General features: G+C 46.5%; 1 protein-coding gene across 1 annotated transcript in view; it reads right to left on the reverse strand.

Annotated features, from left to right (window-relative positions):
• The window catches only part of LOC139268403 (di-N-acetylchitobiase-like), a 34,401-nt gene extending 26,284 nt beyond the window's left edge, over nucleotides 1-8,117 (reverse strand). Inside the window, exons 1-3 of the mRNA XM_070886494.1 lie at nucleotides 7,926-8,117; nucleotides 5,122-5,293; nucleotides 4,749-4,846 (exon numbers count right to left, since the gene is read on the reverse strand). Of these exons, the coding sequence (XP_070742595.1) occupies nucleotides 4,749-4,846; nucleotides 5,122-5,293; nucleotides 7,926-8,084 (429 nt within the window). The 5' untranslated portion in view covers nucleotides 8,085-8,117. The remainder of the gene's footprint in view (nucleotides 1-4,748; nucleotides 4,847-5,121; nucleotides 5,294-7,925) is intronic.
• Nucleotides 8,118-17,920: the final 9,803 nt, after the last annotated feature.

Below are 17,920 nucleotides of genomic sequence, written 5' to 3' on the forward strand. Positions count from 1 at the left end.
AGCCTGCTCCGCAAATCAATAAGATCATGGCTGATCTGATCATGGACTCAGCTCCACTTCCCCGCCCGCTCCCCATCACCCCTTAGCCCTTATCGTTTAAGAAACTGTCTATTTCTGTCTTAAATTTATTCAATGTCCCAGCTTCCACAGCTCTCTGAGGCAGCAAATTCCACAGATTTACAACTCTGAGAGAAGAAATTTCTCCTCATCTCTGTTTTAAATGAATGGCTCCTTATTCTAAGATTATGCCCTCTAGTTCTAGTCTCCCCCATCAGTGGAAACATCCTCTCTGCATCCATCTTGTCAAGCCCCCTCATAATCTTATACATTTCGATAAGATCACCTCTCATTCTTCTGAATTGCAATGAGTAGAGGCCCAACCTACTCAACCTTTACTCATAAGTCAACCCCGTCTTCCTCGAAATCAACCTAATGAACCTTCTCTGAACTGCCTCCAAAGCAAGTATATCCTTTCGTAAATATGGAAAACATAACTGCACACAGTGGCCTCCAAGTGTGGCCTCACCAATACCTAATATAGCTGTAGCAAGACTTCCCTGCTTTTATACTCCATCCCCTTTGCAATAAAAGCCAAGATACCATTGGCCTTCCTGATCACTTGCTGTACTTGTATAGTATTCTTTTGTGTTTCATTCACATGTACCTCCAGGTCCCGCTGTACTGCGGCACTTTGCAATCTTTCTCCATTTAAGAAATAACTTCCTCTGTGAAGGCAATAGGGCAGGGCAGCGGTGGGGGAAATGATAACCAAAGTGTGACAGGAAGGGACAGAATGTATAAAAATCAGAGTGTATCAGAAAGTGTGGTCAAAGCCGGACAAAATGGTAAAATCATAAAATCAGAGTAACACAGAAATTTACAGCACGGAAGGAGGCCATTTTGGCCCATCGAGTCTGTGCCGGCCAACCAAGAGCTCTCCAGCCTAATCCCACTTTCCAGCTCTTGGTTCGTAGCCCTGTAGGTTATGGCACTTTAAGTGCACATCCAAGAATGTTTTAAATTTGGTGAGGGTTCCTGTCTCTACCACCCTTTCAGGCAGTTCCAGACCACCACTACCCTCTGGGTGAAGAAATTTCCGCTCATATCTTCCCAAAACCTCCCCCCAATTACAGGCTACTCTCGATTATCCGTACACAGATCCAACGGAGAACCCGCTTCAACGTCACACGTCCGACCACACGCCCGACCCAGCCGGATTTGTTTTTCCACTGAAGTCTGATACTGCCCGTTTTATTGACCATTCCCCCCCCCCAACCCTGCCCCCCACAACCCCCCTCAACACCCCCCCTCCCCACCCCCTCCCCACCTCCCGTTCCCCCCGCACCCAAGTTGAATTTTATTGACTTGTGTTTATCTCATCTTTGCACATCTGAAACCGTGTGCTTATCGGGGATATTTTAACTCTTGGCCAGAGTGTAAGTCAGACAATGCGTGGTCGAACGGCTGTTACACATCTCTCTCGATTTTCGGACACCAGAAGCGATCCTGTTTGCACTCTCGCCAAAATTTAAATGAAATGCATTGTAATATTAAAGGAATATTTCTTAATAGTAGTCAACGGGACAGGAATGGGGCCGTTGCTGTTTCTGTTGTGTTGCTAAATAAACATGCATGGCTCGGGTGGGGACCCTGCATGCTGGCACCGTCCGGCTTGTCTGTGCTCTTTCTCCGCCGATCGATGATGGTCTCACTTTTTCATAAAATGCATTTACAGAGATACACATCTATACAAGTTGATAACACCAGTCATAACATGTTGGTTGTGCAGAAAGGAAATAAGAAAGAAAAAAGATTGCAGAAAGCAAGCAAGACTGATAGAAAATGTACTCTATTGTACTCGTCCGAGAGGCAAAATCGTTCACCCGGAATAGCCCGATCCCCGAGGGCCCCGGATAATCGAGAGTTGCCTGTAATTTAAACCTATGCCACTTGGCTGTTGACCCTCTGCCAAGGGAAACAGGTCCTTCCTATCCACTCTATCCAGGCCTCTCATAATTTTATACACCTCAATCAGGCCTCCCCTTAACACCCTTTCCAAAGAAAACAGACCCTGCATCTCCAATCTTTCCTCTTGGCCAAAAAGACAAAATGAAAAGCTTTTTATCTGAATGCACGCAGCATTCGTAAGAAGATAGATGAGTTAACGGCGCAAATAAATGTAAATGGGTATGATTTGATAGCCATTACAGAGACAAGGTTGCAAGGTGACCAAGGCTGGGAACTGAATATTCAGGTGTATTTGACAATTGAGAAGGATAGACTGAAAGGAAAAGGAGATGGGGTAGCTCCATTAATAAAGGATGAGTTCAGTGCAGTAGAGATAAATTATATTGGCTCAGAAGATCAAGATATAGAATCAGTTTGGGTGGAGATAAGAAATAATAAGGGGAAGAAGTCACTGGTGGGGGTAGTCTATAGACACCCTAACAGTAGCTACATTGTTGGATGGAGTATAATTCAAGAAATAATGGAGGCTTGTAAGAAAGGTATGGCAATAATCATGGATAATTTTAATCTTCACATTGATTGGACAAATCAAATTGAGGAAGAGTTCACAGAGTTTACCCGGGATGGTTTCCTTGAACAATACCTTGCGGAACCAACCAGGGAGCAGGCTATCTTAGATCTGGTACTGTGTAATGAGGCAGGATTAATAAGTGGTCTCCTAGTAAAGGATCCTCTAGGAAAGAGTAATCATATCATGGTTGAATTTCAAATTCAGTTGGAGGATGAGAAAGTCAGATCTCAAACCAGTGTCGTAAATAAAGGTGATTAGAAAGGTATGAAAGCAGAGTTGGCTAACGTGGACTGGGAAAATAGATTAAAATGTAAGACATTTATAAGTAGTGGCAGATAATTTAGGAGATATTTCATAACTCTCAACAAAAATATATTCCAGTGAAAAGGAAAGACTTTACCAGAAGGGAGAACCATCCATGGCTTATTAAGGAAGTAAAGGATGGTATTAAATTGAAAACAATGGCATACAAAGTTGTCAAGATTAGTGGGAGGCCAGAGGATTGGGAATTTTGAAAAAAACAGCAAAGGACGACTTAAAAAGTAATAAAGAGAGGGAAGATAGATTATGAGAGTAAATAGCAAGAAATATAAAAACAGAAAATAAGTCCCCCGCAGCTTCCGACCTGAATCACATTCTTCCCCCATCCCCACTGTGCTCTCCGTGCTATTTAACCTCCCCGTCCCCGAATTCCTGAACTGCTCTCATCATTGAGGTCCTGATCTCATCTCCCCGCCAAATTTCAGAACCCACTTCCTTCGCTCCAATCCTCTCTCCTCCCCTTAAATCCTCTACCCTCTCTCTCTCTCCCTCTCTCTCTCCCACTCTACCATTCTCTCTCCCCTCTCTCTCTCCTCCCCTCTCTCTCTCTCTACACCCGTCTCTCTTCCCTCTCTCTCTACATCCCTCTCTCTCTTCACTCCCCTCTTCCTGTCTCCCCTTCTCTCTTCCCCTCACTCTCCCTCCCTCTCTCCCCTCTCTCTCTTCCTCTCTCTACCCTTCCCCACTCTCTCCATCTGTCCCTCTCTCTCACTTCCCCTCTCTCTCCCCCTCTCTCTCTCCCCATCTCCCTCTCCCTATCTTTCCTCTCTCTCACTCCCTTTTGCCCTATCACTCTTCGCTCCCCCCTCTCGCTCTCTCTTTCTCCCTCTCCCCCTCTCCCTCTCTCTCTCTTCCACCGACATCCCCCCATCCTGCCCCTGTTATGTATGTAAACATTACCAATGTGTAAGACTTGCCACCAGGGGGCGCACCTCTAGGAGACCCAAGTTGCTGGCACTGTGTTAGCCAAGGAGGGGAATAGAGTGTTTGTTGTCAAACTTTTGAATGGACAAAATTGCAGTTCACTGACAACCAAGAACAGTTTAAAGAGGACATTACCAGCAATGATCCAAACACACACCTAACCAGCAATCGACCTTGTGGTCAACCACGAGGATGAACCCACCATGCCCAACAGTCCGATCAGACCAGCCACACCGCAGTGCAGCAATGATCTGACCGACTCACCCAAGCCAGGACTTCAACTCAGGTGATCAACCCAGGAGTGCAGAGCCCCGGATCGCCTCAGCTTGTAAATAACTTGTATCTTAGACTTTGGGGGGGTAATGATGTTATATATGTAAACATTACCAATGTGTAAGACTTACCACCAGGGGGCCCACAGTGCAGGCCGCAACGATTGGGTACTGTGCTTTCGCGGTTTCGGTTAACAGCGTGCATGTACAGAAGGGGATCGAGTGCACATTGGGATACCGCGAGCATGCACAGAAGGCCACAAAGATGTTCGTCAGATACTCCTGGTGACTGAATATAGCAGATTAAGGGCTGATCTAATTGATGAGTTTAACATGATCAAAGGAGTTGATTGGGTAGATAGAGAGAAAGTAATTGCACTGGAGGGTGAAGTCGTGAACAATGCACTTAGGGCGGCTTCAATGGAATACAATATTAAATAACATGGATAAGGTCAGCCCAGAGACTAAGCCAATGAATGTAAATGGAAATTGGTGAAATGTAAACATGGAACAGAAATTAAAAACCTTTTGTTCAAAAAGAGTTTTTGAAATAGTCTACAAAGTAAACTAACAGAGACAAAAACACAATTAGATATCCTGATCAGACAATTAATATACCAGATGGATGAGTTCCAGGTGAATTGATTCTACTCCCATTTCTTGTGCAATGCAAACTGACCATTTTGCCTTACCTCAAACAAGTGCTTGCAAGTATAGTCATAACCAGACCATGCAAGTCCCAACACGAGCTTTCTGGATTCAATACCCAGATTGATATAAGTGGACAGACCTAAATGGGCAAAAAACAACAATGAGGTTCTGAGATTAACATTGATATAGGGCAGGTCGACCTTGAACCTGAACATCTTATTGGATCTGTTCAAAAGGGAGTTAGATGAAGTCCTTACTACTAGGGAGATCAAGGGGTATGGCGAGAAAGCAGGAATGGGGTACTGAAGTTGTATGTTCAGCCATGAACTCATTGAATGGCGGTGCAGGCTAGAAGGGCCGAATGGCCTGCTCCTGCACCTATTTTCTATGTTTCTATGTTTCTATTGTACATACCTGATACAACCTGGTGATAAGGAGCATTTGACATTGCAAAACACTCGTTCATCGTTTGATCATGCATATTATAGGATCTCACAAACAAAAAGTCACAATGTTTTCCAATTGTAGCAAAGTCATAGCATTGGCCCTCTATGCAGTTTGGAGCCCAAGGCACAGTAAATGTGATCTAAGGGCCAAAGAATAACACAAAGAAGTTAATTAGTTGCACTTTAGATTAACAAAATATTAATCATGTTGAATACCTCATCGTTCCCCCAACTCCTTCCTCCAATTTTTCTGTCAATTTTCTCTCCTCCTCTCCTAAATGTGGCAAGTTGTGAGCAAATTGCAATTGCAAAACTACCGGCCACGCTCCAATACCTGATCAAAGTGAAGTAAGAAATTGTGAATTGGAAGAAATAACTTGAGACCAAGATGTCCCTTCAGACTGGTGTTAGAATAAAGGATTCATTCCCTGGTTCAATAGTCAAGCGACTTGAACAGCGTGAACATCAATAACTGATAACAGGCAGCTCCAAACATCTGAAGGCCAAGAATGGAATGTCTGACTCCAACCTTGGGAGGATGTGAAGAGGGGGGTTTCACCCAAGAGTTGAGACAAAGAATCCAACATATCATAGGTTAAATGGTCCTGTCCGTATCCTACACCAGGTCCATCCCTAAAAAGAATTAAAAAGAAAGACCCAGTGTAGTGTAGGAGAGGCGTGAGCTCGGGGCCCAGGAGAGACAAGGTGCCCAGGGGCAGCACGGGCCAGCCCGCACTGCGATATGTGTGCGCACTAGGTCCGTGCAGCAGAGCTGGTCTCCAGTCATCTTGGGTAATCCTTGCCACTGGACCAAGACCTCTGTCAAGCCCATGTGGTGGCTGGGGTGCAATGGCCACCCCACATTAAAAAAATCCACGCACAGGCATCTTCCACCCTTCAACATGTAGTTCGGGACCTGGAATATTAGGTCCTTCATTGAAACACCTGTGAACTCATCCCTTTTTGGCGTGGAAGCAAGTCATCCTCGCTTCGAGGGACGGCCTATGAAGATTTATCCTGTCCTTCAGTATTGTTCCAATAATTTTCCCACCACTGAGGTTAGGCTGACTGGCCTGCAATTACTTGGCCTGTCCCTTTCTCCCTTCTTAAACATAGGTACCACATTAGCAGTCCTCCCGTCCTCTGTCACCACACCTGAAGCCGGGAGAAGGATTGGAAAACGATCGTCAAAGCCTCTGCAATTTGTTCTTTGGAGACCATCCGATCAGCTGCCTCTGCCACTTCCCTTCCTTCCCCTGACCCACCGGGCCAAATTTCCTCTGAGGTTCCCCCCTGCCCTAGCCCTGAATTCACATCTCTCCCCAGTTTCTCTCTGATAGCCCCTCTTGACCCTTCCATGCTCATATTGTACATGAGCCCCACTTCCTGCTCCTTTGACCCTATTCCCACTAAACTGCTGATCACCCAACTTCCCTTTCCTCTCCAAATTCCTTAAACGTGTTGTCGCCTCCAAAACCTTGTTTGAATCCCTTCAATCTGGTTACTCCCCCGCCACAGGACCAAAATGGCTCACATCAAAGTCATAAATGACATCCTTTGTGACTGTGACAAAGGCAAACTATCCCTCCTCATCCTTCTCGACCTGTCTGCAGCCTGTGACACGGTTGACCATTCCACCCTCCTCCAATGCCTCTCTGTCACCGTCCAGCTGGGTGGGACATTCGCCTGGTTCCATTTTATCTATCTAATCATAGTCAGAAAATCACCTGCAATGGTTTCTCTTCCCACTCCCACATCGTTTCCTCTGGTGTCCCCCAAGGATCTATCCTTGACCTTCCTATTTCTCATTTATAAGCTGCCCCTCGGCGACATCTTCCGAAAACACGCCATCAGATTCCACATGTACGCTGATTACACCCAGCTCTACCTGACCACCACCTCTCTCGACCCTTCCATGGTCTGTAAATTGTCAGACTGCTTGTGCGACATCCAGTACTGGATGAGAAGAAATGTTCTGCAGTTAAATATTGGTAAGAACTAAGCCATTGTCTTTGGTCCCTGCTGCAAACTACGTTCCCTAGCCACCGACTCCATCCCTCTCCCTAGCATGTGTCCGAGGCTGAACCAGAATGTTCACAACCTAGGTGTCATATTTGATCCTGAACTGAGCTTCCGGCCACATATCCACAGCATAACTTCAATCGCCTATTTCCACCTCCGTAACATCGCTTATCTCCGCCCCTGCCTCAGCTCATCTGCTGCTGTAACCCTCATCCATGCCTTTGTTACCTCTAGACTTGATTACTCCAAGGCACTCCTGGATGGCCTCCCACATTCTACCCTACGTAAACTAGAGGTCATCAAAAACGCGGCAGCCCGTATCCTAAGTCGCACCAAGTCCCACTCACCCATCACCCCTGTGCTCGCTGACCTAAATTGTCCCCCGGTTAAGCAATGCCTTGATTTCAAAATTCTCATCCTTGTTTACTATTCCCTCCATGTCCTCATCCCTCCCTATCTCTGCAATCTTCTTCAGGCACACCCCCCCGAGATGTCTGTGCTCCTCAAATTCAGCCCTCTTGAGCAACCCTGATTATAATCCAAGCTAACCTCTCCCCCTCTCTCCTCTCTTTCCTCCTTCAGAACGCTCCTTAAAACCTAACTCTTTGACCAAGCTTTTGGTCATCTGCTGTAATTTCTTCTTACGTGGCTTGGTGTCAAATTTTTTTTTTTTATAACACTCCTGTGAAGTACCTTGGGATATTTTACTACGTTAAAGACGCTATATAAATACAAGTTGTTGTTGTTTACCTGAGATCCAGGTATTTCACGGTGGAAGATTTGTGCGGTATCGCGAATCAGCTCAATTAGTCCGGTATGATACATTGATTGATCTGATAAACTTTGCTGGTAATTCAAAGAGATTCCATCCATAAATTGCCTTTTTGCCACCTGTATTTGTTCATTCATCCAAGCTGCTCGCTTTGAAGGGCTGCGTAAAAGCGGTTGTGTTATATGTATAATGAAGAAAGAAGAAACAACTGACATCTTTACAGCATCATTTGTAGAACATCGAGCCCAAGGCATTTTACAGGACAGAAGTGCAACAGTAGTAAGTAGGAGAGGAAGATTTAGCTGGAACTTGCATTTACATAGTGCCTTTCACATCCTCAGGATGTCCTTAAGTGACTCAGAGCCAAATAATTATGTTTGAAGTGAAATCACTGTTGTATAAGCAGATGTGGTCGCTAATTTGTACCCAATTAATGACCCATAAATAGGAAATGAACACAAAAGGTAATTCTAAAGTCTTTTATAGGCATATAAATAGTAAACTGATAGTAAGAGGAGGGGTGGGGGCATTTAGGGATCCAAAAGGATACGTATGCATGGAGGCAGAAGGTATGGCTGAGTTACTAAATGAATACAGTGCATCTGTCCAAGGAACAAGATGCTGCCATAGACATAATGAAAGAGGGGGTAAAAGAGATAATGAATGGGATATAAATTGATTAAGATGAGGTACTAGAAAGGCTAGCTGTACTTAAAGTAAATAAGTCACCAGGATGGGATGGGATGGATGCTAGAACACTGAGGGAAGTGAAGGAAGAAATCGCAGAGGTATTAGTCATAATCTTCCAACCCTCCTTAGAAATTGGGTTGGAGCTCCAGGACTGGAGAATTGCAAATGATACACCCTTGTTCAAAAAAGGGTGTAATGATAAAGCCAGCAACTATAGGGCAGTCAGTTTAACCTTGATACTGGGGAAGATTTGAGAAACAATAATCAGAGACAAAATTAACAGTCACTTGGACAAGTGTTGATTAATTAAGTAAAGCCTGCGTGGATTTGTTGAAAACAAATTATGTTTACCCAACTTGATCGAGTTTTTTTGATGAGGGCAATGCTGATCAGGCCAACATCCCCAGCATCGAAGCACTGACCACACTCGACCAGCTCCAATGGGTGGGCCACATTGTTCGCATGCCTGACACAAGATTCCCAAAGCAAGCACTTTACCCCGAACTCCTACACAGCAAGTGAGCCCAAGATGGGCAGAGGAAACATTTCAAGGACATATTCAAAGCCTCCTTGATAAAGTGCAACATCCCCAACGACATTTGGGAGTCCCTGGCCAAAGGCCACCCTTGGTGGAGGAGGTGCATCCAGGAGGACGCTGTGTGCCTCGAGTCTCATCACCGAGAGCATGCAGAAAACAGGCACAGGCAGCGGAAGGAGCGTGCGACAAACCAGCCTCCCCACCCACCCTTTCCTTCAACCTGTGACAGAAACTGTGGTTCCCATATTGGACTGTTCAGTCACCTAAGAACTCACTTTTAGAGTGGAATCAAGTCTTCCTTGCTTTCGAGGGACTGCCTATGATGATGCTGTTGATGTGGTGTACACAGATTTCTAAAAAGCGTGTGACAAAGTGCCACATAATAGGCTTGCCAGCAAAGTTGAAACCCATGGAATAAAAGGGAAGTGGCAGCATGGATATGAAATTGGCTAAGAGTCAGGAAACAGAGAGTAGTGGTGAACATTTGTTTAGCGAACTGGACGTTAAGGTATACAGAGGTGTTCCCTAGGCGTCGGTTCTAGGACCACTGCTTTTTTTAATATATATTAATGACTTGAATGTGGGTATACGGGGCACAATTCCAAAATTTGAAGGTGTTACAAAACTTGGAAGAATAGTGAATAGTGTGGAAACTAAAGATAGACTTCAAGATGACATAGGCAGGCTGGTGGAATGGACGGACACGTGTCAGATGAAATTTAAAGCAGAAAAGTATGAAGTGATTCATTTTTGTCACAAGAATGAGGAGAGGAAATATAAACTAAATGGTACAATCCTAAAGGGGGTGCATGAACAGAGAGATCTAGGGTTATATATGCATAATTTGTTGAAGGTTGAAAAGGCAGTTAGAAAAGCTTACAGGACACTGAGCTTGCTGAATAGAGGCATAGAGTACAAAAGCGTGGAGATTATGATCTACCTGTATAAATCACTGGTTCGGCCCCAACTTAAGTATTGTGTCCAATTCTGGGTAACATACTTTAGGAAGGATGTGAAGGCCTTAGAGAGGGTGCAGAAAAGATTTATGAGAATAATTCCAGGAATGAGGGACTCCAGTTACGTGGATAGACTGGAGAAACTGGAGCTGTTCTCCTTTGAGCAGAGAAGATTGAGAGGAGATTTATTAAAGATGTTCAAAATCATGAGAGGTCTAGACTGAGTAGATACAGAGAAACTGTTCCCATTGGCAGAAGGGTCGAGAACCAGAGAACACAGATTTTAGGTGATTGGCAAAATAATCAAAAGCGACATAGCTGAGGTGATCTTGCAGAGAGCCGGCATGGGGTCGACGGGCTGAATGGCCTTTCATGTTGTAATCATTCTATGATTCTATGATACTATCAAATGGCCAGATAATGTTGGTTGAGGAATAAATGTTGCCAAGGACACCACGAGAACTGACCATTATCCTTTGAATTGTGACAATGGGGTATTTTACATTCACCTGAATAGGCAAGTGGAGCCTTTGTTTAATGTATCATCTGAAACACAGCAGCTCTGGAAATGCAGCCCTCTCTCAGTACTGCCCAAATGTGTCAAGTCCTGAAGAACAGCAAAACCTCCTGAGCCAAAGGAGAGAGAGAGAGTGCTACCACGGAGCCAGGCAGACACTTGAGGGAAGTAACCAAAAGCACAGTCAATGAGCTAGGTTTTAAGGGGGCTTGCGAAGATAGAGAAATACCAAGGCACAGAGTTTCAGATAGCGTTGAAGTCAATAACAGCTGAAGTCTCTGCCATTGATGGTGCACGAGGAGAAATCTCAGTCGGCCAGAGACAGTAGAGTGTAACGTGTGTGCTGGGCCAAGGCTCGGGACACAATTGGGGAGGGCTTTCATTTAACTGCATCCTAATTTCAGAATACGTGGCATACTGCTGCAGTGCCAGGGAATAAATGTACCAACTATCTATTTATAAGACTTTAACATCCACGTATGTCCTTTCAGCTTTCTATTCAAAGTTCTGTGTCAACGATTTACCAATTTACCAATTTACCAATTCTAATGTGTTCAAATCTAGTAATGCCTGTCCTGTCATCTTATTAACAGGACTTTGCACATAATCCTAGAATTAGAGAAGTTCATGCCAGAGAAGGAGGCCATTTGGCCCATCATGTCTGTGCCTGCCGAAAAAGACCAGCTCTTGGCCCATAGCCTTGTAGGTTTTGGCACTTCAAGTGAATATCTAAGTACTTTGTAAATGTGATGAAGGTTTCTGCCTCTACCATCCTTTCAGGCAGTGAGTTCCAGACCCCCACCACTCTCTGGCTGAAGACGTTTCTCTTCAATTCCCCTCTAATCGTTCTACCAATTAATTTAAATCTATGCTTCCTGGTTATTGATCTCTCTGCTAAGGGAAATAGGTCCTTCCCACGCACTCTATCTCGAGCCCTCAAGCGATGACAGCGTCAGCTTCAGAGGATACATACCGGGCGGCCTGCCGCTAGCGGGGCACGAGTTAAAAGGGAGGTGGTGGGTGGGTCAATTAAAATTATCCAATTGTCTTGTGCAGCCCTTTGCCACTTTGGACGTGGGTCCACACCGTGATTGGTCATTCAGGCACTCTGTTTGAGTGCCGGGCTATTGGCGTGGGGCTCCTGCAACCCGGTGGTCAAGGTAGGACTATTTTTTTACTGCAGACTTTGCAGCTTTGGTCCTTCTCTTTAATTTAGGGATGAGCCCCACCTACACGGCAGAGCTATGCGGCCCAGTGCATGTGCCCCAATACTGCCCCAAAAAGCAAGTGGAGTGCTGGATTTAATGCTCCACTTCCTTTCGGGGGCGGTAACCCCAATTTAGAGAGCGGGTTGGGACTTCTGTGCCCGCTGCAAAATATCCCGCCGAGCGAGTGTTCCGGCGCCAAACGGGGCGGTAATCAATTTTTAGCCCTTGATCTACCAATATCTCGTTGTGGTTTTTTCAGTGATAAAATTAGTTACCTATCAGGAGAACTCGAACGTCATTTGCATGAGCGCGACACAAAATCTCAGGGTCATACGTTCTCACGGGTATAATAGTCGTGACCTTAGACCAGTCATAATGCTTCCAATCCTTTCCACCAATATCAAAGACAACAACCTAGTACAAAAATAAAGCTGTCAACCGCTGTTTAAAAATATAGATTTTCCCAATCAATATAACGGTCTCCAGGCTATGTGACCAGGGAGGGCTGGTGAACACATCTATCCTGCAGGTTATATTGGTGGTGCTCTTGTTGCTGTCACACTGCCCACTTAGTAACATTACTCTGGAGTAAATGCTAACCTCATCAGTTACATCAGTTACATAGTCATTTGCCACCAATGTTTTGTTTTCAAAGATCAGATAAGTTATATGCAGTTTAATCATGGCCAGGGTCACACTTTACATTGACTGATTAAGTCAAATCCCATTTTTATTACATGGGATTCCAGAATTTTTAACAGGTGTTTTGGGGTCAAGATTCTGTGCAAACCTCAAACCTTAACCATGGCATTAGGCAGTAAGAGGGAGATCATGTCATTTAAGACACTTCACGTTAAAAAAAAGCACATTTTATTGATGTTGCACATGCGAAAATATCTTTACACTGCTCAATAGATTGTCCTATTTTATACAGGCTGCAACTATACCAACATTAACATTTTAACATACGAATTATAATATGATACTCTGCATTTCCACCATATTCTAGCTTGATCCTTGCATTATTCCACGAGCTTCACCAGTTCCCGATCCCAACCCACACCCCTCAGCCTTTTCCGGATACTTGGCCAGCGATCCCTCTCCCCCGTGACATAGGCTGGAGCTTGACCGGTGCCATCTCTTTCTCTGCCCCAATCCAGCCCGTGCACCCAAGCTCAGCACGTGCATGTTGTCCCCAGCCCGTGACTGCCATCCAGCTCAGCACAGTTCAGCCTGAGACCCTCAACCCAGCCCAGCCCGAACCCACCAACCCAGCCCAGCCCGAACCCCCAACCCAGCCCAGCCCAAACCCACCAACCCAGCCCAGCCCAAACTCACCAACCCAGCCCAGCCCAAACCCACGAACCCAGCCCAGCCCAAACTCACCAACCCAGCCCAGCCCGAGCTCACCAACCCAGCCCAGTCCAAACCCACCAACCCAGCCCAGCCCGAGCTCACCAACCCAGCCCAGCCCGAACCCACCAACCCAGCCCAGCCCGAGCTCACCAACCCAGCCCAGCCCAAACCCACCAACCCAGCCCAGCCCGAGCTCACCAACCCAGCCCAGCCCAAACCCATCAACCCAGCCCAGCCCGAACCCACCAACCCAGCCCAGCCCAAACCCACCAACCCAGCCCAGTCCAAACCCACCAACCCAGCCCAGCCCGAGCTCACCAACCCAGCCCAGCCCAAACCCACCAACCCAGCCCTGTCCAAACCCACCAACCCAGCCCAGTCCAAACCCACCAACCCAGCCCAGCCCGAGCTCACCAACCCAGCCCAGTCCAAACCCACCAACCCAGCCCAGTCCAAACCCACCAACCCAGCCCAGCCCGAGCTCACCAATCCAGCCCAGCCCAAACACACCAACCCAGCCCAGCCCAAACCCACCAACCCAGCCCAGCCCGAGCTCAACCAGCCCAGCCCGAACCTGTCAGCCTCAGCCCAAACCAGCCATGCCCCCAACCTAACCCAGACAAGTCCGAGTGTCTCCACCCAGCCACACCCTGCCCGAGTCCCCCAAACCAAACTAACCCACTAATGCCCCCAACTCAACCCAGTGCAGCCTGTGTCCCCCAACACAACTCATCCCAAGCCCCCCGAAACAAACTAACCCAATGCCCCCCAACCTAACCCCTCCCAGCCCGACCCATCCAACTCAACCTAATGAAGCCTGTGCCCCCAACCCAACTCAACCCAGCCCAAGCCCCCCAAACAAACCCAACCAGTGCCCTCCATCATAACGCAGCACAGCCCGAGTCCCCAGTACAACCCAGCCCGAGCCCCCCATCTCGGTTCCCTAGGGGGAAAGTGCCAGGGGGTGAAGAACGACCCCCGACCCCGGAAAGAACAACCTAAAGAGGAGAATCTCTCAGATCTTCCACAACAGTGCGGGTGAGAGGAACAAAATGAAGAAAGGAAGGAGCTCACATCCCAATGTCCATTCCAAGGGCTGCTGCTCAATACACTTCAACAGACAACTTAAAGTAAAATAACTTTTACACGAGGGAATTTAATGGCCCTCGACACCCACCTCGACTTGGTGCTGAATGTGTGTGGCCACGGGTTGGCACAGAGACGGATTCGAGCATTGACACTCGATACTGGTGTCAGATTCACCGGCGACCCACAGCGTGGCCAGGGCCAGAACCTGCGCCAATACCAAACTCGAGCGCATCCTCTCTGCCAGAGATGAAAATTCATCAGACACTGTGCGACAATGTATTTATACTGACCGGCATGTGACTGATGACACCTCCTGGATCTCTCTATCTCTTGGTATGTGTGGTAATCGTGAAATGTTGACGCAAGCTTCATACTGTCAAATGCAACTTTGTTGGGACGTTCTCTTCTCTCCCTCCCTACCTCTCTTGGGCAAGATTCATCCCTGAACCCGTCTCCCCCACTTCCTCCTTAACATCGAAACATAGAAACAAAGAAATATACAGTGCAGAAGGAGGCCATTTCGGCCCATGTTCAGCCATGAACTCATTGAATGGCGGTGCAGGCTAGAAGGGCCGAATGGCCTACTCCTGCACCTATTTTCTATGTTTCTATGTTTCTATGTCTCTGCACCGGCCAACAAAGAGCCACATGGCTCTCGGTCAGCAGCCCTGAAGGTTACATATAAACCTATGAACAATGAACAACAGCGGAAAGGTAACCACTGCCCAAACAGTCCGCCCCACACAACTGTGACACCCCTTGCCCCGAAACATTCTGTACACCACCCCAACCGGAGCCATGTGATCTCCTGGGAGAGGCAAAACCCAGATAATAACCCAGGCCAATTGGGGAAAAAAAATCTGGGAAGATTCCTCTCTGACCTATCCAGGCGATCAAAACTAGTCCAGGAAATCACATTGGACATATTCGATTCTCTGCAGTACTTACCATCGTATCTGCACCAGCGAACAGAGTTTCTCCAGTCTAATCCCATTTACCTGCTCTAGTTCTGTAACCCTGCACGGTGCGGCACTTTAAGTGCCCATCCAAGCACCTTTTAAATGTGGTGAAGGTTTCTGCATCCATCACCCTTCCAGACAGTGAGTTTCAGATCCCCACAACACTCTGCTTGAAGAAGTCTCCCCTCAGATCTCCTCTGAACCTTCTACCAACCACCTTAAAACTATGCCCCCTCGTAATTTTCCCCTCCACAAAGGGAAATAGGCCCATGCTATCCACTCTATCCAGGCCCCTCAAAATTTTGTACACCTCAATGAGGTCTCCTCTCAACCTCCTCTGTTCCAATGAGAACAAACCCAGCCTATCCGCTCTGTCCTCATAGCTAAAATTCTCCATTCCAGGCAGCATCCTAGTAAATCTCCTCTGCACCCTCTCTAGTGCAATCACGTCCTTCCTATAATACGGTGATTAGAACTGTATGCAGTACTCCAACTAACATTGGCCAACATTAATCCCTGAACCTGTCTCCACCCACTTCCTCCTTAACATTGAGAAACCTTCATTCCTGAACCGATGTCCCTCACTTTCTCCCTAATATGGGCAAAATTCATTCCTGAAACTCTCTCCATTCCCTCCTCTTTCCTCCTTAACTTTAACACTATTCAACCCTGCACCTCTATCCCCCATCCCCTCATCCTCCCTGCCTTGACCAATATTCATCGCTGAACCCCTATCCTGCACTTATTGTGTGTCTTTATCAACATTTATCTCTGAATCTCTCTCCTATAGGATTGCAAAATTCGTGGAAACCCCTCAGTGTTTGGACTCATTGAAAAGGAAATTCGATTTGGGACTATCAATCAGAAAGTTTGGGATCCTAAAATGCTTATGGAAAAAATCTACGAGTTTTAACCAAGTTTGGGATTTTTAAAAGGTGAATGTTGGGTCTGCAAGAAAAGGGGTGGGGTCAATCTTTAAAAGGCCAGTTTGGACATTGGAGCTAATCAAATTGTCTGGGAACTGTTTACCCCAGTAACCTGCCCCGAGAAGACATTTACATTTTATAACCGACCACGGTAGAAACATTATCCACCCCACCCAGAGGACCCAAATGTCACATACTTATTCCAACACCTTTCAACAGGCATCGAAATATCTGGCTCAGGCCAGACTTCCGGAAGCAAGAAAAAACGGTGCTATCACAATGGACAAGATCTCACCAACTCAGGAAAGTCTATCAATGCCAGAATAAAACTTAATCAAGTTTCAGTTAGCTGGGCTGCAAAACTTAAAAAAGAACAAAGGTTGATTTGGGGCACAGATAAGGAAGTCTCTCAAAGTATAATTAAGGCCTGTTTTTACAGCCAGGGGGACACTTTGCTTCTACACCAACTTCGTATGCTTCAGACCTGACAGACTTCAAGATCAGCACACCAGCGTTGTTAACCTGGTTCTTCAGAACATCAACCAAGACAGCATTGCAAACGACCAGGACACCAAACACGCCGCGGCAGCAAGAGGCTCACGGAACAACCACCAAGATATTACCAGCAACCAAATTGGTAATATTGAGCCACCGCGACCAACGATTTCCAAACCGAAGTCAACTCGACGAAAACCTGAAGATTCGCAAGCTACTCTACAAGCTATCCCTGAGCTACCAACGGGTAAAACATTACCTAAAAGTACTTTGAAACCGACTGCTGAAGGAAGAAAGTGGGTACTTACCCCATAAATCCAATACGTGCCCTACCGCATCAGCGGACATCACCCAACTGAGGAACACGCAGCAAGAAGTCCTCTCCTACGTTCAGGGTATGGCTAGCAGAATCAACAAAATCTAACGCACCCCGAAACCGCGACCCATTACCGACTGTCAAGGAAGGATTGGTGAGCATAGTCCCTGAAGCTCCAGAGCCTAACCTAGTTAGATAGGGGAATTGGGAGGTGGGAGGTCTTGTACTGCGGTGTATTCCCTTGTGTTTGAATAAGGGATTCCCCATTAGAGTGATAAGTTTTCCCTCCTTTAAAGTGATAAGTTTTCTCAGTTTTAATAAAAGGTGTATTCATTCTTCTTGAATAAAAACCATACATTTCTTTGTACAAAGCAGTTGTCTGCTGTACTTTATCACACCCTGATTAATAAATCCAGGCTCAAAAACCAGGGAGTGGGAGCAACTCACAACCGCTCTGGGTCAGGGAAGGTAAACTGATGCCCCACACCATCCCCTACACTCCCACCTTCCTCTCTGTTGGGACCAACATTCGTCTTCGAATCTTTACCACACTTCCTTCATGTTTTGTTCAACTGTCACCCTCAAACCTCTCTTCCCACTATTTCCATGTCTTTTTTTTCATTCGTCCTGGGATGTGGGCGTGTTGACAAGGCCAGTATTTATTGCCCATCCCTAATTGCCCTTGAGAAGGTGGTGGTGAGCCACCTTCCTGAACCACTGCTTTCCACATGGTAATGGTAGTCCCATAGTGCTGTTCGAGAGGGAATTCCAGGAATTTGATGGAGGGAAGTTCATTGATGAAGCAGCTGAAGATGAGTGGGCCTCGGACACTGCCCTGAGGAACACCTGCAGTGGTGTCCTGGGGCTGAGATGATTGGCCTCTGCCAACCACATCCATCTTCCTTTGTGCTAGGTATGGCTCC

Source organism: Pristiophorus japonicus, chromosome 8, assembly GCF_044704955.1.
Source record: "Pristiophorus japonicus isolate sPriJap1 chromosome 8, sPriJap1.hap1, whole genome shotgun sequence".
Classification (NCBI taxonomy): Eukaryota; Metazoa; Chordata; class Chondrichthyes; family Pristiophoridae; genus Pristiophorus; species Pristiophorus japonicus.